Source organism: Populus nigra, chromosome 17, assembly GCF_951802175.1.
Source record: "Populus nigra chromosome 17, ddPopNigr1.1, whole genome shotgun sequence".
NCBI lineage: Eukaryota > Viridiplantae > Streptophyta > Magnoliopsida > Malpighiales > Salicaceae > Populus > Populus nigra.
Window position 1 is genome coordinate 1,908,249 of NC_084868.1, and position 23,186 is coordinate 1,931,434.

Genomic DNA, 23,186 nt, shown 5'->3' on the forward strand with positions numbered 1-23,186 from the left:
ACAAACTAAAATTTTTAGTTGGAGGGTTAAATTAAAACAAAAAATAACCTTGACAAAAGGAGAAACAAATAAAAAGAAAGAAAGTCAAATTGAAAAAAAAAATAGAACAATATAAACTTTGATTGAAGGATGAAATTTAAAAAGGGAGAAAAAAACAGTTACCGGTAACAAACCGCACATCATTCGCCGTCATGCACCACACCATGAGAGAGAAGATACGTCAACGCATTCAAAGATATAATGGAAGGTCAAGTTTGGTCATCAATTGACGTCTCACGCACTACTTGAATGATACGAATGTCACTCATGCCCTAAAGTGTAATGAGCATGCACTGGTAGATTTTCAAGGGAAAAAAAGCCAAAACACCTCTCATTAAATTGAAAATTACAAATAAACTCATATGAAATGACAAAAAAAACCCTAAATGCATACCTTGTATTTTGTATTTCTAAGAGCAAAGTCATATTTTAATTGTAGCTTTAGAAGGGAAAAACCAAAAAAAAATCATTGGTCAATAGCTCTACCTTTTTTTTTATTTGGAGTAAAGAAATATTTTTACTATTTTAAAGTTTTTAAAAAGATATAAAAAAAAAAATTTGTCAACAATTCTAAATTTTGTTAAATTCAAGGGTAAAATCACATTTTTACTATACAAAGAATTTGAAAAAAACTAACATAACCCCAAATAATTTTTTTAATATATAATGAGCCTCTAGAAAAAAAATAATAATTTTACAATAGTAATTGACACGGTACGCTATATATTTCATGTTAAATAGAATTTGTAATTATCCTCCTACAAATTTATCAAATTGATTCAAAATTGCATCAATTAAATTTTAATTTGTGAATCCATTGGATAAAAAATAATGGTGAAATATTAAATATAAAGAGGATAAAAATTTTAAATTTTAAATATATTATTTCAAGTGATAAAAGATGTTACAGTGGCCTTTGGATTTATGCAAGAGAAGCGGATAAAATGATCTGAAATCTTAAGCCACCTAGCTCTTCGCCTAAGAAATGTTTTAAAAAGTACAATTGACTAATTTTTTTTAACATGATTTAATATAATCCTTATGAAAACTCCATTTAATTTTTTTTAAGAAAAAATCTTTAAAATAATATTACTTTAATTTTTTCAAAAAAATAACCCTTGACATCGTTGCAAAAGACAAAAAAAAGCGACACGTTAGGCAATCATGGAATTCGAAGAGACCAGTTAAAAAAAACAGGCATTCGTAAGCAATACCTTATTCTCCCCGAGGGTACCTCAGAATATGGTACATGACAGTCTAACAGCTTGTAATAAGAAATGTGATCAAAGAAAAGCTCAAAATGAGAAGAAGCTTCTAAGGCAAACAAGGTTCTTGAAATCACTGCTGTAAGAACAATCCCAAACCATACGAGAACAGCCAAGAGCATTAAAAGACATCATCAAGAGCAGCTGACACTGCAGCAGAAGGCTTCTTTATCGTTTCCTGCGTCTTTCATCCCTTTCACTACTCCTGCGTCGCTTCCTGTGTCTTTCATCCCTTTCACTGCTCCTGTGTCGCTTCTTGTGTCTTTCACCCCTTTCACTGCTCCTGTGTCGCTTCCTACGTCTTTCATCCTCATCAGAACTTGGTGAATCTGACTCTGATTCGGAACTGCCGGAATCTGAATCGGATGAACGAGAACTTTCAGATTCGTCATCTGATCCAGATTCTGATTCTGGCAATTGTTCTTGTTGTTGCATGATCATCCTAGGCATATTCTTCAAGTACTCGCGCAAATTTTCTGTTATACCACCAAGCCCAATTGATGTGAAGAAGTTGATGGCAAACCTTGTGTTCTTGGGGTTATCTTTTGGAAAAATTGAATCAAATGAGTCTCGCATGGTTGGATCTGTGAGGCGCTCATTCAGTGTTCGTATACCAAGATGCTCTGACAATTCCTGCACCAGACATGACAACACTGAAATCAATAACTTAATGAAAAGGAAAAGCTCCGTACATATACCATAATGTTCAATTAAAGAATATTTCCTTTAGCCTTTATTTATCCGTTAAATGCTTTCTGAACAAAAAAAAATAACTTGCAAGGTAGAACATTTGCATTGCCAACTGACATTTCCTCGATGGTTGGTTAAATCAGCAGGGTCATCAGTTATTTGAAGGCAGTTCACAGAAAACAAGGTTCTTGTTCAAATTTTTGCAGCAGCTTGTGAGAGTAGCTAACATTTAACATTATGCAAACCAACACACCGCATTGTCCCATCTTGTAGATGGAAACCCAGATGCACAATATTGCAAAACTTAAAACTAAGGAAACAGAAACAACCAAGAATGATATGAAAGTAGGTCTCTCTAATTACCTGGAAGAGAATCTTGATAAAAATACGGGAAGAAGAAGTTGTATCCTCCTCAGTCAATCGTATGTAGGCTAAAACATGCCAAGGCAATGCATCAGTGCCAAGTAAATGGGCAAAAAACTTGGCCACATTGCGCAGCTTATTTGTTTCAAGACGATGAATCATCGAGTACTGTTGAACAAAGGACTTCTCAAAATTTTCCTGATGCACTTTGTTGATCATACAGAACCGCTGCCCCAAAAGACCGTAATAACGAAGATATGTCCTCTCTTGACTGCAGCATTCCAATAGCATAATGCACAGCTCCATCTACACAAACCAAATGAAGAAAATGACTAAAGTAAAACAAAATCCAACATAATAGAACTGACCAGTTTGTGTTTCTCGAAAAGAAACAAAAATCTAAGTCATTAATTCTTAAGTGTGGCTAGAATTTATATCTTTCTATAACCAATGTAAAAGCCCATGAAACAGATCTCAGCAGTGGATGATGGAGTGAAAAGTGACTTGTTTCAGCCAAATTATGAATAGTCAAAGACTGCTTTGTTGATTTTACAAGGATTATAATTAACAACATTGAAACTCAGGGATTTGGAGATAAATAATAAAAAACATGAAGCAAAAGCTTAAGCAGGAAATCTAGCACACATGCAGGAAAATGAAAAATAAAAACATACTTTAAGACAGAAAATCAATCAACTGGCCAGCATAATACAATGCATTAAGCTAGAAATACTCAAATAGTGCCCAAGCAACCAGAAAAAAGAAAAATGTACCCTACTAATTTACCCATAGATAATCACGGAACTCAGCTTCAGCAATATCAAATTGCAGCACCAGCTACAGTAACTTGAAAATGCTGTCCTAGAAAACTATTGGATCCACCAAATATATAACAACTCTCAAGATTATTGCACTAACAGGACCAAATCACAAACATTGACAGTTACCAAAATAGTTCTAAATTAGTGGAAAGCCAGTAACACAAGGAAATGAATTGCAAATATGCCATTGAGTCAGAGTTTTTATGGCTCACCTCTTGTCCCGGCTCTAGTTTAATTTTCAGTAGTTTGTGGCCAGCCTCCTCAAAATCTACACTGGACATGATTGTCAGATAGATTGTTCTCCGAAGGTTTATAAGGTTTGTTTCTGTCTGATCATCTATTCGCATCTGCTCTTCATCTTCTTCCTCGGATTCATCTTCGTCATCGTCATCGTTATCCTCCTCATCACCAGAAGCTGCATCAGAACCATCTTCGTCCTCAGACTCCTCACCAAGAAGGCTTTTCTTCAATTCTTCATAGCGCTTCTCATTCTCCAGGAAATTAGGATCTGGTTTGAAGACATCTGAAGAAGAACAAACAAAAAAGATTCACAACCATATATACAAGAATAGATAATCAATCAATCTGTGAAAGACAACTCAGTGTCCTGGACATACCAAGAGTGATCTCTGCAACTATGTCCTCTGAAAGAGATAACTCATGAGTTAACTGGTCTTCCTGGTCTACAAGGTCCAATTCTGGACGAACAGCAGGGTACCCCTGCAAATGAAATTCACCGAAAGGTTGTTCAGCCCACACTTGCCTTATTGAACAATGAACATATATTCTGGTGAATAATATATCACATAAAAATGTAAGACACAAGAATGCACCTGAAATTTGGCTTTTCTTATAGCAAAAAGGCCTTCAATTAAAAATTGAACCCTCTTGTCTATCTCTCCTTCATGAAGAATTCCACGAAATCGCTCAAAAGCTCCTGAAAAATCACAACACCATAAATAAAAGACTGTAAAAGAGAAAGGAATGCCATACAACCAGATGCATTTCCTCCCAAAAAAAAATGTTTAAAGCAAACCATTAATGGCAAACCCATCAAACAATAAGAACCAAAATTCCAAGGCGTTGAATACCCAACACAAAATAAGCCACTAAAGCTCCAAACCATATGTTTTCTTAAATAGAACAACAAACTTCAACATGTAATTTTCAGCTGAAAGAAACAACTTTGCACTATTACCCAATTCATTATCAATCCAGTTCACATGTCATTGGTAAAGCTACTGGCCACTATGAATGTGGAATGGCAATGTCTCTTTCAAAAAGTACAGGATGCAGCCATAGGTTGGTATGATCATGCTGTTATCTAACCTAGGTCAGTATAAAATGAAAACAATGTATAGTTCTAATACAGATGTCATAGTTGTGCCAGAAACCTTACGTATAACTAAGAAATCTAAGGGAGAAGAGTTTTAAACATATTGATATCTTGCCTGTGTCTAAAAAGAGTTATATTAGGAAAGGAGGTCCAAGGCACCTATAGAAATGATAAGCAAGCATGATGTCCCCTTTATATAACTTTACATTTCAAAACCTAAAAATAAATGGAACATCATTCCAAATACAGTGAAAATATTAGTCAAATCCTCTGATGGATTGGTGAATGAAAACAAACCACTGTCAATTGCAGACAGGTATCCCTGAGTTCCACTAACATGCCAACTAAGAGACAGGGTAACCTAATTACAAATATAATCACAAGATGATGACTAAAAAATCCTAAGAAGAGAGCTATATAGTCCCTAGTCAAATAAGCATATTAAAAGAATTCTGAACAAATGCATATGCAAGCAGAGCAGTATTTTTACCATCTAAGCCTTTTGGCGACACATCCTGAAGCATTGATCCACATTCTGTGACAAACCCCACAGCCACCTCAACACTGTCGTCAGTGGGATTTTCCAGCAAAACAGCTAGGAGTTCTAGAGCAATAATCTCATGAGCTACTTGCTGGTTTACAAGATGTGCTATAAATTTAACAGCAGCTAGCAACTGAGGCTGTAAATATAATAAACAGGTGAAGACAATCAAAAGCAACTCAAAGTATTAACAAATGTTCACAAAAGCAAAAATCCTCCCAGTGAAGTGAGTAGGTGCAGACACATACCTTGTCATTCCGTTTGAAGGCTCTCTTTAGCTGCAGAACTATCCTTCTCAACAGAAGATCACCCACCTCAGGGAACTTGGTGTTGACAACAGCAACCAGTGCAGCAAAAACATCAGTGAATCTTGAAGATGCCATCTGTGACTTCATACACGACCGGCAAAAAAGTCCCCTTCCCCGTATCAAATTCTCCGAAAACAGTTCTGGGATGATATTCTTTATATTAGAAGCATTAACCTTGTTCACAAGTCCATTAATACTCTTACGCAGTGCATCCCAAGTCAGCCTTTGGTACTCAGTACTACTTTTGTCTTCAACCTCTTTCATCATCCTCGCCAACCTAAATGGAGGAATATAAACCCCACCGGTCTTACCCAAAATCGAAGCATCGGCACCCCCATTTCCTTTTTCCGCTGCCATTTCTCTCATAGGTTTCGACTCTTCAGCAGTCCTGCTACGACCCTCCTCTTGCTCCTTCAAATTCTCTGCTTCTTTTCCCATCTTATTCCTCTCCTTACCTCTCCCGTTCCTTCTATCACCACCATCATCATAATCTCTATCTATACGCCTCCTATCCCTATTCCTATCTTGCTCCGATTTTGTTCTCACCCCACTATCATCCTCATCATCTAAAGCCCGATGCCTTTCATGCCTGTCCCTCCTTCTATAACTATCCTCAATTTCTCTCCTTCTATGCCCATTCTCAAACCGATCATTTCTCTCTCTTTCTCTCCTCTCCCTCTTCTTCCTCCTATCATCCTCTTCATCAGAACTCCTACTAACCCTTTCCTTTTCCTTCTCCTTCTCCCGATTCTCTCGCCGCCCCTCATGACTTCTATTTTTCTCCACCAACTCTCCTTCTTCCTCAGAACTCTCCCTAACTTCCTTCCTCTCTCGGCTAAATCTCTCCTCATCTCTAGCCCTATCGATAAGCTTACTCCTTTCACCGCGCTTATCTTGTTTTTTCTCTAATGATTCATCACTTCCAGCCCTATCGCGACGCCTACTACGTTCGTCGCGCTTATCCTGTCTCTTATTATCTAACGATTCATCACTCTCATCTCCACGGCCGCCCCGAATACGATGACTGTCTGATTTTGAATCTCTTTTACTATGACGAAGACGACGTCTGTCTCTCTCTTCATCACTAGATTCACGGCTGCTGCTGCTGTATCTTCTCGGCATAATTGAAATTCAAACCCTAATTGAATCTTAAAACTATACTAATCCTTCAGCAAATTAATAAAAACCTAAAGCTGTTAAGAGTAATTTACTTCAGCGTACCTTAAATCACAAACTGCGGAGAGAGGGAGACGGTGGTGAGATGTGAAGGAGATCGACGAGGAGAGAGTTGGCTGTTTTTTTGAAAAAAAAACGAGAGAGAGGGATCGAGTGGCGGTATGGTATTTTTATTGAGATGTCCAAACAAACCCTTGAGCGGACACTGGCTGTGGCATAATTGGCATTCCTGATGAAATCGTCCCTGGACTCCCTACTTAAACGATCGGCCGCCCTAGGATGAGAGCGAAATTTTCATAAACGTAAAAAAAAAATTATGCAAGTGGCTAGATTTTTTTTAACATGTTCATTAATTAAACGTAATCCAACAATTCAAATTTAAAAACTCAGTCAGGACTCATTATAAAATCATTGAAAATTAGATGAATATAAATAGTTGATTTAACTCATTTTAAAAAAAATAACCAAAAAAATGTAACAAACATAAAAAAAAATAACTCTGATGATTGATGATTGATGAAACCATTGACTTCAGAAAAATATTTAAAAAGGTATAAAAATATTATATGAATCCAAATCAATTCAAGTTAACCCACCAAAAATATAACTTGGGTTCTAAATTCCTCTAGCTTCAATAATATTTTTTTAATTTAATTATACAATAACAAAATATAAATATCAATCCAAAATCAATTAAATATTAAAAAAATGGGATTAAAAAAATTTAAAAATCTAATTTTAAAGATAAAATTGTAAAATAAAATAAAAGATAAATAAAAAGACAAAGTTAGATATATAGCTTAGATGAGCCAACTTCTTATGCCATGAAAACATTATAGGTGCTCGCGTGCGTTTAAGGGAGGTCTGCCTGTCTAGCCATATTTATTTTTTTTAGGAGTGGATGACATTTTATTTTTTAAAAATATAATCATGTCTAATTAAATTATAGAATAATTCAATTAAAATAAATAAAAATTTAAAAACATATCAAAAAAAAATTAGAAGCTTCATTATTCATGTAAATAGTAAAGCACCCAAGGTTATATTCCATTTTTTTTTAGTTTTTTTTAGTTTATCGGTAAGATGTTTTAATTTAATATTTTATTGAGGAAATTGTTTTACTTTGGATGATAAAAAAAAATTTGTATTTTGGGAATTGTTTTTATTTTATTGTTGATTATTAATTAATTATTTTTCAAATCTTTTTTTTCTTCAAAAATTGGGGTCAAATTAATTGCAATGTGCTTTTAGATTTTAGATCAAATATGTATTTAAAATTACGCTATTATTTCTAAAATAAAATTAAAAATCTATTCTTAAAGTATATTGATTTAATTTCTTAAAAAAAGAGACATTAATCATTTTAAAAAAGTATTCCATAAATTAAAACTTACCTATCTTTTAACAAAAAGTAAATTCCTAAAGAAGGAGAAGGAAAACATTGATTGAATAAGAAATTCCCAAAGGGATAAATTTTAAATAGTAAGAGTAAAATAATTGGAAATATATGTTTAGTTTAAATCCTAAAATATATGATAAATATTTATTTCCCGTAATAATGTATGGAAAACCAAAAAAAAAATTATTACTTTTCATAATCTCAACACAACCGAATAACAAAAACTTATATATATTAAATTATTTTAAAAAAATAAAACAATTGTGTGTATAAGATCCGGGCTTGCACTCATGGGTATGAGAACTAGCCGGATGCATATGGCTAGATGTTCACAAGCTAACGTCATATTAATAGCGAGTAAAAATACTGAAAAATTAATTAAATTAAAAAGATTTAAAAAAATAATTGAAAAAACCAAACTTAAAAAAAAATCAATTAAAATTTTAAAAAAAATCGATCAATTTGGTTCGGTTTCGGTTTTATAAGCAGAAAACTAAAAAAACCGAACCGAAACCGAAAAAACCGGAAAAAAATCAAGCCAAACCGCAAAAAAACCAAGCCAAACCGAAAAAAATCGACCCAAAACCAGAAAAAACCGGGCCAAACTGGTTTAAACCGGTTTTTGCCCTTAAAAAACCGAACCAAATTGAAATCGGTCGGTTTGACCCGGTTTAGGTTTGGTTTTTTTTAAAAAAAAAATTTCAATTTAATTATTTTTTTTATATATAAAAACCAAACCAAACAAAAAATAATCACCATCGTTACTATTTCTCTGTCCTCCTGCATCAGGGATCAAACCTTGATATTAATTAGTTCTGTCCTCCTGCATCAGGGATCAAACCTTGATATTAATTAGTGAGGCTGGAAACTGAAATAAATGCTCTAAGTTGTTCATGCACAAGCAAACTGCTTTGCAATTCATCAAAGGTGAGAGTGTTTATATCTTTAGATTCCTTAATTGAATACACAGTATAATCAAATTTGAGAGTCAAGGATCTCAAAATTCTCTCGTCTCCTAAAGTCTCACTGTTTTCCTTCATCTTATTGACTATTGTAAGGGTTCGAGCAATATATTCATTCACTGGTATGGTAAGGGTTCGAGCAATATATTCATTTACAGTTTCTCGTGCCTTCACGTGGAGAACTTCAAACTCCTTCCAAAGAGCTTGCGATTTTTGCACATTTAACTCGCATGGTACCTTGATATTTCTGCCTCAGAAAGACCCAGATACTCTTTGTTGTGTCTTTGTCGAGGATAGTCTCAAGAATGGGACGATCAATTGCTTGAAAGAGGTAATACTTTGCCTTCAGGCCTTCAAGGTTAGATCTTCAATAGCTTTCTTTTTTCCGAGCGTGAGCACTACTGCGGGAATACCATCCTCTATCAAGTTCCAGAACTCCTTTAATCTCGGAAAGTCCTCCATGAGCATCGACCATTGTTCATAATGCCCATCAAATAAGAACTACTGCTTTCTGTCATCATATTCTCACTGCTACAGTCTACACGTTTGGGCTCTAATACCAGATGTAAGAAATAATTGATTCTTGTGAAGGATAAGCAAATTTGAAAAGGCTATCTTATTGAACTGAAACAATGAGTTGGCTATTAATAGCCTTACAAGAAACTTGAAACAGAAATATAACAACCCACGTCAAACAATCTCTAAGGAAGTGGTTACTGGCTAGAGAATAGGTCAATCTAAGCAATCGTAAACTACTGCCAACACAACATTTCAAAATAACTAGACAACTTTAACACAGATAATCTAAGACTTGATCTTGGTCGGGAAGGAGTTGTGTGACTGAATCTGGCCATGGAAAATCTGAGAACTGATATACTGGCTTAGGGGACTGGAGCTTCGTAGCCTCTATAGAATTAGTCCAAACTCCTCCAATCTTGTTTCTTAAATGACAACCAATTCATTGGCTTAAATTAAAACATTGTGATCAGCCACCTTCTCCCCAACGAAGATACAAGGCTTTAGCTTGCAATACACAAAGGATCAAAATCTGCACTTCAAGACTGCTTCTCCTAGTACATGCCCTTGAACTGCTTCCTCCAGCTTCTCCTTTGTCACCTGCATCTCATCCACCATAAATTAACAGAACCTAAGAAACAAATAAAAAATGGAAATACCAGTTAACTAAATATGTACGCACCTTGTTTCCTAGATGCAATTCATCATCCAAAGCATAGAGCTTGAACTCAAACCTATGTCTGTGTTTTGGCAGGACAGGTCCACGCCATCCAGGAAGCTTCCAGCCATTAACCCCTTCTTTGATCACAGCATATTCACCGCCAAACTCTTCTTCTTTTCCAGAGAAACCTTCAGGAAGACGCTTCACATGAGGTGGTATGTTAACCACTACCCAATGTGGCCATGGCACATTAGGGCCATCAGGGTCTGATATATCCAAGTCCTGCACCACAAGAGCTAGGCTCTTGGTTCCTTCTGGCACGTTGTACCATTCAACTGGTGGAGATAAGTTCTTTTTTGCACCTTGACCTTCTCCCGTGTACTTCCTTGGTAACCTTCCTTCATTATCTATCTCAGGTGATACCAGCCTGAATTCATCACCCATCACTAACTACTACCACAAGCTTAGCTTTGATAGGGTTTTGTCAAGTTCACTACCCTCATTTGAAGCTGGTTTATGAAGATGGTTCATATAGAGTACTGATTTTTAAGGTTGTATGGGTGCAGGACACGTGGTGGAAGAAATTTCGAGGTGTCAAGAGAAGGTGCACGAAGAATAGATGGGTGAGACACATGGAAGTACGCGTGGAGAAAGGAGAAGGGTTTTAGACGATCAATACTAAAATGTTCTATGATTTGCTTAAGTAATTTGCTCAAGCTAAGGAAAATGATTACATTTTGTTAGAAATGAAACCAGCAAGGTATTCGCCTGACCTCCTAGAAGAAAACAACTGCATTACAGTTTGAGTAGTGCACTTTGTGCTGAAGTTTAGTGCAGATAGACTACCACTTCATTTGGCACGAAGGACTGGAAGAAGGATAAATAAAAGTAGAGAGATTGCATGGAAGAGATTGAGTTTATTCTCTCTTTGACAATGAAGACAAGGACCCGAAGAAGAACCGGAAAAATCCCACTAATGCTTCGTTAATTCTATACCTCACGATTTCAATTTAGATGGATCTTCCATTTTACACGATCCATCATTCCCCTTGTCCGTCCCTCTTGAGAAGCATAGCCTTGGTTAGTAATAGAACTTCAAGATTAGTCATTTAAGGCCGTGTTAAAAGCCTAGAGAGGGATTAAAGAAACATAATCATGTTTCATGGACCCGAGTACGCTCTAATTAGGGAAGAAATACAACGAAAATTGACCAGAGTTAGAAGTAGAGAGACAGAAAACACATGCAGAGCATCAAAATGGCAATGGATCATTAGACAAGCAAAACAAATATAGAACATTGCAGCTCAAACACGATGTTGAATATTAATGTGAATGGTATCCAGGAAATAAGTCCATAACACAGTGATTTCACATAAACAGGGTCAGGGGCAGCTCTCGTCTCAAAGCATAACAGCAACTGAAATAGTTTGCCATGGACCTTCAGAATGAGGACCAACCGGGGGATTATATCTTCAGGCCCCTTAAGCTGCTGGTACAATTGGCTTCTTCTTTGCGATGAAACGCTCTAGCTAAAAAACTTAACTTCAAATGACTCGATACTCGATACCAGTTAGTGAGACACAGGGAAACACAAACGTTATTGTAGCAGTTTTAGGATTAATGACTAGTGTTTATGCGAAGTTTCAGGTAAGAGAATAAATCAATCTTCATTCTAAGAGATATCGTAGGGGTACTGATCCATCAAACACCATTTCAGCTGGGCCAGTCATGTACACATGGTTGTCTTCCTCCCTCCACTCAATCTCCAGTGGACCTCCAGGTAGATCAACCGTGCAATTCTGTTTAACAAGAACATTGGCAACTCGTGTGTGAGAAGACAAAAAATTACTGATCAGATATCTAATACAAAAAAAAAAATCAAAATAGTTAGCTTCCAACAATAACTCTAGGAAAGCTCTGAGCTTGAAATAAATGAATCTTGTTTGGAAATAGAAGATGTTCAAAGACTTGCTAGATAATCTGAAGGCAAGTTTAAACTTCTAATCTGAAACTTACTCTCCCAGCATGTCCCTCTAGAACTGCCGCAACAACTGTTGCGCAGGCCCCAGTTCCACAGGCTAGTGTTGCTCCTACAATCACAGAGCCATAATGTGAGTATTCCAGTCAAACAATCATTAAGGATTAGTAGATACGAAACAACATGGTAGCAACACGTGATTTATGAACTATGACTGCAGAATACATGAATATATCCATTAATGTCCATGGCAAACTAACCTGCCCCACGCTCCCATACACGCATTTTGAGATGTGAAGGGGAACAGACTTGCACAAACTCTGCAAATCATTTCAAAAATTAAATAAAAAGATGACAGAAATAAATTTTAGCAATGAGATCCCACAGAGAATGATCAAAAGACAGCAGAGAAGTACTGATCACCAGATTTATGAAATATTACTGCTTGAGGATGCAGGCACAAATATCTCATCAATGCAGGCAAATTCACATGCTCACTCATGCATGCGATGGCAGAGAGCAGTATATGCACACTAGAGTGGGTTTGAGATTATCAAAGTCATCAAAGACAACTTCAGGAAACAACACAACTTCTGGTTTGTTTTTTTATGTAATTTCATCTATAAATACTTTTCAAGTTGCAAAATGCAAAATATAAGAATTTCATAGATAAAAAAGGGATAACTATCCTAACCATCCTATAGTTTACTTAATTTTACACTTTGCAAAATTTATAGAAAACATTCTCAGTCAACGAAAAATCTCAAATCGATTGAAATGACCAAAATAACTCCATATATATTGTATACAAAAAAAACCTAAATGACATCCTGAACCTTCTCTCTCTTTTTTACGACTTCTTTCTCTTCATAATCAAAATTCTCTTTCTAAACCTAAATAGATCACAAAATCACAAATTATGTCGTTTGTATTCGACTATCTTGGACAATTTCTTTTCTTTTGGAAATGAGTTGTCTCTTCTCATCACCAACTGTTGGAATCTCTCTCTCTAGTGTTTATCGTCTGGAACCCAGCAACAAAAAGGCATGTCTCAATTTGTTTTTGAAGCAAGACTTCGACAATCATTATTAGCATGTTTAGTTGTTAAATATTGCTATTTCATTAAAATATAGATTTTATGACTCGATTTAACCAAAAAAACCTAAATTTGTAACTGTTGAACCGTAGATCCCAATGCTAAAAAACCCTAAAAATTCAGGCTTTTTTGCTCAAACTTTGATATTCAGAATCCAAATGGATTTTTGTTCAGACCCTACAAGTTTTGCCACAATGTTAGCATTGTTTTCATTATGAGCTTGTCAATAAGTAGCTTGTCACTTAGTCAATTTGCCTACTCTGTGGAGATTTTATCGGAGCTGACTCAGTTGTTTTATCTGTTACAACAGAGTAAACAAAGAAACCCGGTTTATATTTCTGTAGATTATGTCTGTAAATGAATTAGATTATTGTAATTAAATCACGAGTGTTCTGGCAAAGCATTGCTCTGTTTGTCTCTTGAGTTATAAATATTTCTCGCAAAGCATTGCTCTGTTTGTCTCTTGAGTTATAAATATTTTTATGAGCGCAAGAACATTTTTGCAGAAATGTAACAAGAAGGTGAATATACTTGATAAAAGAGAAGGAGCCTTCTATAATCATTTTGCTCATAACCCAGCTGCAAATTTCTCAATTTTATCCCTCCGAGGATTACAAGGGTTGTTGCAATGTGTATTGATTGCCATTTGTTCAATGAATTCTTTCAGAGACTTAAATCTCTCCTTATAGGATTTTGGGCCAGGAATTCAATAACGCTTTCTTAACATTTTTTAACAAACCAGAGCTGAAAATGAAATGCTAAATCAATTTGTACACCCTTCTCAGTTTTTTTTTAAAGAAAAAGAAAAAAAAATGCATGCATCGTTTTCAACATTTCTAGCCAACATTAATGCTTTGCAAAAATTCTACAAATAACTGGTGTGCTACTGAACATAATTCCAGGACATGCCAGCATTAATGCGGTTGATGTATTTTGGCAGTTGGGTTGAAGAATTTTTGATAGTTGGGTTGAAGAATTATAACAGTGTTTTATGGCTAGTACTTATGTGTGTTTTGATGTCTGAATATTTGAATTTTTGGCAGTGGAATTGGTGGAGAAGAAATGAGTTTTTGCTGTGTGTTTTTTATGGAGAAGAAATGTGTGTTTTTTAGGAGAAGAAAAATGGCTGTTTAATTGTGGTCCAGCAAAAAAAAATTGCAACGATAACTTTCTTATTTAATTTGATGCACCGGGGGTTCTTTTAGTCTTTAAATGAAATATAATGGAAAATTTGTAAATACTAGGATTTTTTTTATTGATTTTTTTTGGCGCCATGCAAAGTATTAGAAACTTATAAAGTTCGGGATGTTTTCTGTAATTTTCGAAACAATGGAGGTAGAGGGTAAAATTAAGGAGACTACAATATGATCAGGTAATTTTCCACAAAAAAAAAAAAAATCCCTAAAATTGCAGAACTTTAATCCATTTAAAACACGCCAGATAGGAGATCATTCATAAATCATAAGAGGATACCAATTCAATGAAAGTGCCAAGATTTTTAATCATTCAAAGGATGTATGAGATCAAAAACTTCAAACTTCAAATCAATATCCTATCAGGCACTCCTTCCATAAACCAAAATTTAAGCAGCAGGGAAAAAAATTCAACATAATCAAGCTTTGGAAACTGTTATAATCCAAGACTTTTCACCACGAGTACTAACCAGTGTTTGTTCGTGCTGGGAAAACCTCATGATGTTCGAACTTAGGACCAATTTGAGCCAAATTTAATGCATCAACCTGCAAATCCTGTCATCACAAACAGAGAAACAAAAAGCATCAATAACTAACCAGCAAAGAATACCAATCATACCTTCCCAGTTAAGCCGTAACACTCAAATGCCAAAGTTTTAACCAGAAGTACATACCTGCCCTCCTTTGATGCCAAAAGTGACACAATGAGGATTCCCCATGCTAACACAAGTCACATTCCAAGTCACTCCATCCACAACCAATTCCGACTTAACAACAGCATCATTCTTATTCGCGGCCAATTTTGTCGGCACATCAGCTGCTTTAAGCACCGGCTCTCCCATATCAACCTTAACTTTCCCATCTTCTTGAATCTCAGGAACAATCAAGCCAGCACCAGTATGCACAGAAAAACTCAGTTTCTTCCCATGTAAATTCTCTAGCTCAGAAATAAACCTTGCAAAACACCGCACCCCATTTCCACACATCTCCGGCTCACTCCCATCAGAATTAAATATCCTCATTGTATAATCAGTCCCATTAATCCCTGGCAATGCAAAAATCACCCCATCTGCCCCGATCCCAAAATTCCTATCACATAACTTCGCTGCTTGCTCTGGAGTTATCTTGGGTTCGCTAGAGTCCCTGTTATCAACCTGGCTCAAACAAACGAAGAAGCTTAAGAAACGCATAAAAAAGAAAAGAGAAGTTTCAATCTTTGGTTATGTTATGGAAAAGGGGATTACCAAAATGAAATCATTGCCGAGGCCGTGGTATTTGACAAAGTGAAGGTATCTGCTGCCTTCTCTTTGATCAAGAAAGGAGGTTTTTGATGAATTTTTCCGGGTGGCTGCTGACTCGATGCTCGTTGAGGAAACTACCAGTGGCCGAAAGTTTGGGTTTTTGAGAGAGTTCAATCGAATAATAGGGAAAGAAGTGGAAGAGAGGAAGAGTTGGGAATGAAGATTTGAGGGTTTTACAGAGAGGGATGTGGTGGCGGCGGCTGCAATGGCTTCGGCCATGGCTGCTGTGGTTTTGGAGGTTTTGGGTTGTTGGGGACAGAAGAGAGAACAAGCGCTCACGACTCAATGTGTGTCTGACGTTTCAATGTCTTTTTTAATTCTTTGATAGGGAGGGAGGGCTCGAGAATTTTCTGCTTAATTAATTTGTTTGAAAAAAAAGTTTTTAAAAAAATTTAAATTTTTTTATTTTTTTTAAATTAGTATTTTTTTTTATGTTTTTAGATTATTTTAATGTATTAATGTAAAAAGTAATTTTTAAAAATTAAAATAATATTATTTTAATACATTTACCACAAATATTCTCCTAAATATTTTTTAAAAGAAATTATATTTCTACCTTTTAACAAAAAAAAAATCAATAAACTGGTCTATGGTAAAAAAAAGTTTTTATACAGGCCTCATTTGTCATTCTATTATATGATTGTGAGTATTTTTGCAAATTTTTACAGAGTTAAATTATTTGATTATCTTTAAAAACAAAACAAAAATAATTTTGGTGTAGGGATTTTTTTCTGAAATTTTCTTTTATCATCTTAGTATAATTAATTCATTGCCTTTGCCACCAAAAGTTCTTAGGCTTAGTTTTATGGACATATTATTCATTTCACATTTATTTTTTTGCAATATTATGCAGTTTAAGTGGCAATTTGGTAATTTAATTGATAAAAACATTAAAAAATTGAAAAGTTGTCGGCCATTAGTGGAGGGCGCCAACGAATAAGCAGCCCTGTTATTTCCGAGCAGCAGATATGGTGGCTTGCCAAGGATAAAAATAGGCTTCCTTGGTCTTTTCCGGTTCATCACAGCAAGGCCTCCCTTCTTCGGTAGCGTGTACCTGAATTCCATCTGGTTTGGTGGTGGTCGGCTTTTTTTTTTCTTTTTTTTTCCTCTTTTACTTGGTTTCCAGCTTTGCCATGATTTATTTACAGGAACCCTTTAATTTGTTTGTTCTAAGAATTTATTTTATAATTTTTGGAATTGAAAAAAAATTGATTTCATTCTTCATTAATTTTTTATTTTATATTAATTTTTTTTTACGATTTCATCCTTATTTATTATATTTACATATTAGATTTTATTTTTAATTTTTTATTGTTATTTTTTTTACACTGGCAAGTTTTTAAAATTAATATTTTTTATTTCATCTTTCAATATTAAATTGAGCTTCTTGATTGGTTCTGGGTCTAAGATTTAAGAGGTTATAAATTTTAAAGATTAACTCAGGTTTAAGAGATTTGTCTATATTCACTAGTTTTTTTAACTCATGTTTTTTAATTTCATCCTTTAATATTTAATTTAATTGGATATTGGCTTTGTAATTTTATTTATCTTGCTTTATATAAGATTTTTCTTTTATTTAAAAAATGACCCCCAAGTTATTTAAGGTTTTTTTATTTGTTATTTTTTTATTTGTTAGATTTAACTTCTTTTAAAGAATTATTTTAACTGATTGATCAATATTTGTTTTAAAAAACATATCATCCAGTAAATCACCTAGTTATTATATTTTTTAAAAGGTTAGGAAAAAATTTCCACCCTGCAGCATAATATAAGGCAAAAATTAATTTTTTTTTATTTTTTTAATATCATATTTTTTTTAATTTCATATTTTAGCATTTATTTTTTGGGGAATCAGGTCCATTATTTTTTATTTTATTATTATTTATATAGGACTTTTTACTAATTTTAAAAATAATATCGGTTATCTTAAGTCTTTTAATTTATCATTTTGTGTTAATTTTTTTAATCATATTATTAAATCAACCTAACTTGAGTCTCAGATTTTCCTTTCTTCTTTAAAAACATAGACATCAAATGAGTCTCAAATCATGAGTTTTGCGGATTAAACATAGCTAGCCCAAGTCAATTCAGTGTGTACTCATCTCAATTTTTTTTAAAAAAAAATATCTTATTTAGTATATCACCAACCTAATATTTTATTGGCGTCCAAGGGGTTTTTTTGTCTTTTCATGCTGATTTTGTAGTTATAATGAAGTTGACCGAGAGACAATTTTATATTTTAATAAATATAAAATATAATTTAAAAATAAAAAGGAATGATGCTTGCGACAACTTGCAGCAACAAAAAATGACCTCCCTTTATATTTTTGAAATTGTCTTGGCAAACCCTCCCTCTCTAGGCAGCGTGTGTAGCTTACTAACTTCTGATTTGGCGATAACATCCTTCTTCTTTTTCTTTTTTCTTTTCTTTTCTCTCACCTCCTTATTTTTCATGCTTGACCCTTCAAATTTTCAAAACAACTTTTTAATTTGTCTTTTTCTTCAAATTTGATTTATGTTCTTTTGATTACTATTTATTTTATTTGAAGTAATTAACAAAATAGGGATTTGTTTTAATTTCATCCTCTAGTTTTTTCATCTCTAAAATTTATTCCTCATTTTTTTATTATATTTTTTTATTCGAGCTAATTTTTAAAATAATAATTTTTTTTATTTTTTAAAATTTATTTTTAACATCAACACATCAAAACAATTAAAAAATATAAAAAATATTTCTAACAAAAAAAATAAAAAATTTAAAAACACACATTCAGCCCGCATTCCCAAACAACCTCTATACAATAATTTGAGAATAAACATTGTTCCTATACCTAGAGTCCAAACACTTCCTCTGAAAGAAATAGATAGAGTGAAAAACTTCTCTGTAGAACGATCATCTATGATTTTAGGGTTTAAAATCACCACTTCCTTACTTTTGAAGTTATTACAATTAATCGAAGAATTATTAGGTATTATAATAGCAGTAATCCTCCATTTATATAAAAGAGAGACCTGCCATAAGAATTATTTACGCATCTCAATTTTGTATGTGTGGAGTATTTTCACAGAAGGACCGCATAATTCTTTACCCGAGTTGGACCGTTCTTTACCACAAACTGTAACTCCGAGATCCAGTCGACAAACTATAACACTAAAATGGACTTGTAAAATTGATGGGCTAACCCATCTTGTTGAGCTGGTGTAGAAAGTCAGTTAAGTGAGTATGGATTAGTTTTCAGCCTGGTCAGGTGGGTTTGGTCGATCATGGGCTTAGCCATTGAAGTTTCATAGTGAAGATAGTGTTTGTGATTATAAAAATAATTGATTTTTAAAATGTTTTTTTATTTATAAATATATTAAAATAATATGTTTTAAAAAAATTTACACAGAACATCAAAATAATTTAAAATAATAACAAAAAATTAGTTTGAAATAAAATAAAATTTCAAAAATGTTTTTTTAAACTAAAAAAACACACTTTAAAAAACTTAGGGTACACGGTGACTTTTTCTTCTTCTTCTTCATTTCTCCTATTTTTTTTAATTTTATTTTTTAATACTTGTTTAATTTTTAATTAATCTTTATAAATTATTATATAAAATTATTATAGTTTTAAATAAGTATCCCAAGATGTAATCGTGAAAAATCCAAATTTAATGTGAAGTTTTCACTTCATCAAACTAGATGTAATTTTTTATTAACTGCTCGGTTATTTTTATGCCATCAATGGAAGATGGATAGTTTATCTTGTCTGCTTATATTCATTATTATTTGAAAACAAGAAACAAATGCTCTTTTTTTAATAAAAAAAATTATTTGACACACACACATGCATATATAACCTTTGATTTTGTTAACTAAATTGTCATCCTTATAACAACTATTTTGATTTAAAAAAAAAATTTCAGGTTAAGTTATTTTAATTTTTTTAAAAAATATTAAAACAATATTATTTTGGATTGATTCGGGTTAATTCAGGTTGACCATTCAATCCGTGACTTAGAGCTTGGGCGGGTCATGGGTTTAGTTTTGCAATTATGTTTTTTATATATTAAAATGATAAAAAAGACTTTAAAAATCAATTTAAAATTATTTTTTAATCTAATAGAGTTTTTTATTTTATTTTAATGACAGAATTATTTAAATTTTGATTAGTTCAACCATATTCAACTGGGGTGTGTTCAAATGTTCACTCAAAGCACAAGAGTTGACAGAATCTTGGGGTTTATATATATATATATATACACACAATAATAGGGAGAATAAAGAGGTCATGGATTTTGTTTCTGGAGTTGAATGCAATAAAATCAAATAAAAAATGGATACAGTCTTATAGGAGCATGAACCGCTGAAACAAAAACAAAAGAAGCACATTGTATTATAGTTATAGAATACACTAAAAGGTGTGGATGAATTAAGCAGATTTACATTGTTCATACACTCATAAAATATTACGGATTTACTGTTTATTTTCTAATAATTTATTTTGTTTCTCAAAAAATTTTTTTGACAATTTAATCATAATTTAAACCTAGTCGCTTTGGATTTCTTAGGCAAGAGGGATCAAAATAAAAAATAAATCAAATATTGATGGCCTTCCAAAGATTTCACAAAAAAAAAAAAAACTTAGGTCCGTAATCTTTAAAAATAACATAATTTATACAATTTAGATTTTTTAAAATTTTCAAAATTCACTTTTAGTATAAAAGTTCATTTGTATTATTTTTCGGTCTTTGTTTAAAAAGAGGAAAGAGAGATAGGTTGCCAGATTCTAGCGACGATAGAGAAAATTATTGTTCACGTCATTTCTATTCACTAAAATAGTTTTTCTTGGTATCCACGGGTTCTATACGATGAAAGGAGCTTGATTGTGAATTTTTTATTTTATTTTATTAATAGAGTTATTTAAATTTTGATTAGTTCAACCATATTCAACTGGGATGTGTTCAAATGTTCACTCAAAGCACAAGAGTTGGCAGAATCTTGGGGTTTTTTATATATATATTTATTTATTTACAATAATAGGGAGAATAAAGAGGTCATGGATTTTCTTTCCGGAGTTGAATGCAATAAAAAGGGATAAAAAACGGATACAGTCTCATAGGAGCATGAACCGCTGAAACAAAAACAAAATAAGCACATTATATTATGGTTATAGAATATACTAAAAGGTGTGGATGGATTAAGCAGATTTACATTCTTCATATACCCATAAAATATTATGGATTTACTGTTTATTTTCTAATAATTTATTTTGTCTCTCAAAAAAATTTTAGACGATTTAATCATAATTTAAACCTAGTCACTTTGGATTTCTTAGGCAAGAGAGACCGAAATAAAAAATGAATCAAATATTGATGGCGTTCCAAAGATTTCACAAACAAAACACTTAGGTTCTTAATCTTAAAAAATAACATAATTCATACAATTTAGATTCTTTTTAATTTTCAAAATTCACTTTTAGTATAAAAGTTTATTTGTATTATTTTTCAGTCTCTGTTTAGAGAGAGGAGAGAGAGATAAGTCGCCAGATTCTAACGACGAGAGAGAAAATTATTGTTCACGCCATTTCTATCAACTAAAATAGTTTTTCTTAGTATCCACGAGTTCCATACGATAAGAGAAGCTTGATGGTGAGTTTTTTAAAAGCAATGTTGTTTGAAAAAATAGATCTAAGCCTAGAAAGCCAAAATTAGCCCGGTTTAATTTCATATTTTTGGACCTTTTTTGGGTATTTTGTGTTGATGGGTTGTTTGTAAGTATTCTAAGGGTGTTGATGAGGTGTGTTTGGAGTTGAAATGAATTAAAAAAATGTTGACCTGATTTTTCAGCCACTATTACAGTAGCTAAAATATGGGCTTGCAAATAACACATCATCTACCTTGATAGGCGATGTCTTGTTATCTTTTTCTCTTAAGAGAATAGAGGCAAACGACATGTTATCCGCTCTTTTTTTTTTAAAAAAAAAACCAAGCCTAGCCCCATTGACTTGGGCTTGAAGGCCCACCTATGTGACTGAGCTTTTCAATAACCAAACACGTTGGGCCATGGGCCCGCAAGCTTGAACTTTTTAAAAAAATATATATATCTAAAAGAAAAAGAATATTGAACCCGATTAAATTTATATCCCGGATCATATGTTTGACGAGTTAAGCCACAATACTCGAGATATTCTTTTTTAATATTGCTTTTTTTAATTGATATATTTTTTAATGCCTTTTTTTTTAAAACAATTTGTAAATTTATGTTTCAATTAATAACTCTCCTATGTCATTTCTTTTTTGCTTATTTAACCTTTTTTGGATAAAGATTTTTTTTAATGGCGTTGTATTCGTTTAATTTTTGAAAAAAATAATTTAATTCATCTATAATTTTTTTTTATCTTTGGTATAAATAAATTTTATTTTTAAAAATAAAAAATATTTATTTTCAAATAAAGTTTCTAATATATGTAGCCATGTATAATGTTTTTTTTTTCTTTTTATTTTATTCAATCAATTTAACATATGTGTGTTTATCTCTATTATAGTTTGATTGAAAAAGAATTAATTTTAATAAATAAATTGAGCAAACACAACCGGGTAAATGTTCATTCTTGCAAAATTAAATATCGTGATGCATATATATCTCTTAATTTTTTCAATTTTATTTTCAGTTATCATTAACACTAAAGCATGTGATCTTTTTAGTGCAGACAAAACATTGTGTTGAATTATTCACACATTCACATATTATTGTTAAGTTATTGTATATTTTAATATTTTCACTTTAGTCCTTAAATTTTTATTTATGGTGATTTGACCTTAAATTGAAGGTGAATTGCTTATGATTTCTTAGGCAAAGGCAACACAGAAAGAAGAGGTCTCTAAATAAGAAAGGTAGGCAAAATGGGTGATGTGTCCAAAGTTTTTTTTTTTAAATACACTTTTGTCTTTAAGCTTTACAAATATTTAATTTAGGCTAATTTGAATGTTTAAGATTGAATTTTGATCTAAAACTTTATTTTCCTTATATTTTAGTCTCTGGTTAGAGAAAGGAAAGAGAAAGACTTGCTAAATTTCAGTATTAGAAAGATAAAATTAGAGTTTACAATGATTCTGGCCACCAAAAATATCTATCTTAGTACTAAGATTGCATTCAGTGAGAGAGGGTTCCACCTAGGTGTTTTAAACCTTAAAATTGACTAAAAAATTATATCTAAGCTTGAGAAGAGTTTTTATTTCAGGTTGATTTCAAGTTTTTCTGTAGTTTTTTTTAATGGAAATTTATAGGTATATCCAGGTGTTTAAAGTTTTTTTAGGTATTTCAAGTTAAAATTGGGGTTTCTATGCAAAAAAACAAGAATCCTGATTTTCTGGTCACCATAGTAGCCAAAATCTAGGTAATTCAAGACAACGTGTTATCTATTTTTTTATATAAAAAATTTGAGGGGAGCTACACCCTATCAGCTTTTAAAAAAAATTAAAGGCTTACGAGCAGACCCTTTACTTATGGGCCAAATGCTTGGCCTAGCTTACCAGGCCCGACAACGTATGATCTAT

At 32.8% G+C, this 23,186-nt stretch overlaps 3 protein-coding genes across 3 annotated transcripts; all 3 read right to left on the reverse strand.

The window, feature by feature from the left end:
- Positions 1-1,223: 1,223 nt before the first annotated feature.
- On the reverse strand, positions 1,224-6,796 carry LOC133676823 (uncharacterized). Its single transcript, XM_062098575.1, has 7 exons — positions 5,304-6,796; positions 5,005-5,194; positions 4,012-4,115; positions 3,796-3,898; positions 3,391-3,701; positions 2,358-2,663; positions 1,224-1,937 (listed from the first exon to the last, which is right to left on the reverse strand). The coding sequence occupies exons 1-7, from the start codon at positions 6,483-6,485 to the stop codon at positions 1,473-1,475; spliced, it is 2,661 nt and encodes an 886-aa protein (XP_061954559.1). The 5' UTR covers positions 6,486-6,796; the 3' UTR covers positions 1,224-1,472.
- A 2,697-nt stretch (positions 6,797-9,493) lies between these two features.
- On the reverse strand, positions 9,494-11,244 carry LOC133677437 (uncharacterized). Its single transcript, XM_062099495.1, has 2 exons — positions 10,099-11,244; positions 9,494-10,016 (listed from the first exon to the last, which is right to left on the reverse strand). Exons 1-2 carry the CDS (start codon positions 10,519-10,521, stop codon positions 9,942-9,944), a joined length of 498 nt encoding a protein of 165 aa, XP_061955479.1. The 5' UTR covers positions 10,522-11,244; the 3' UTR covers positions 9,494-9,941.
- Positions 11,245-11,374: 130 nt separating this feature from the next.
- Positions 11,375-15,953, reverse strand: LOC133677436 (diaminopimelate epimerase, chloroplastic-like). The gene is made up of 6 exons (XM_062099494.1): positions 15,589-15,953; positions 15,019-15,498; positions 14,815-14,899; positions 12,316-12,375; positions 12,094-12,167; positions 11,375-11,876 (listed from the first exon to the last, which is right to left on the reverse strand). The coding sequence occupies exons 1-6, from the start codon at positions 15,862-15,864 to the stop codon at positions 11,745-11,747; spliced, it is 1,107 nt and encodes a 368-aa protein (XP_061955478.1). The 5' UTR covers positions 15,865-15,953; the 3' UTR covers positions 11,375-11,744.
- Positions 15,954-23,186: the final 7,233 nt, after the last annotated feature.

What these genes read in the sequence shown, in the direction of transcription:
- LOC133676823 (XM_062098575.1), bottom strand. Translation starts at nt 6,485, where the DNA reads ATGCCGAGAAGATACAGCAGCAGCAGCCGTGAATCTAGTGATGAAGAG. An exon ending in CCTTCAAACGGAATGACAAG is followed by an intron (nt 5,195 to 5,303) that starts GTATGTGTCTGC and finishes TTATATTTACAG; the next exon opens with CCTCAGTTGCTAGCTGCTGT. An exon ending in AACTAGAGCCGGGACAAGAG is followed by an intron (nt 2,664 to 3,390) that starts GTGAGCCATAAA and finishes TGGTTTGTGTAG; the next exon opens with ATGGAGCTGTGCATTATGCT.
- LOC133677437 (XM_062099495.1), bottom strand. Translation starts at nt 10,521, where the DNA reads ATGGGTGATGAATTCAGGCTGGTATCACCTGAGATAGATAATGAAGGA. An exon ending in AATTGCATCTAGGAAACAAG is followed by an intron (nt 10,017 to 10,098) that starts GTGCGTACATAT and finishes GATGAGATGCAG; the next exon opens with GTGACAAAGGAGAAGCTGGA.
- LOC133677436 (XM_062099494.1), bottom strand. Translation starts at nt 15,864, where the DNA reads ATGGCCGAAGCCATTGCAGCCGCCGCCACCACATCCCTCTCTGTAAAA. An exon ending in TCGGCAATGATTTCATTTTG is followed by an intron (nt 15,499 to 15,588) that starts GTAATCCCCTTT and finishes TGTTTGAGCCAG; the next exon opens with GTTGATAACAGGGACTCTAG. An exon ending in TTGGCATCAAAGGAGGGCAG is followed by an intron (nt 14,900 to 15,018) that starts GTATGTACTTCT and finishes TTGTGATGACAG; the next exon opens with GATTTGCAGGTTGATGCATT.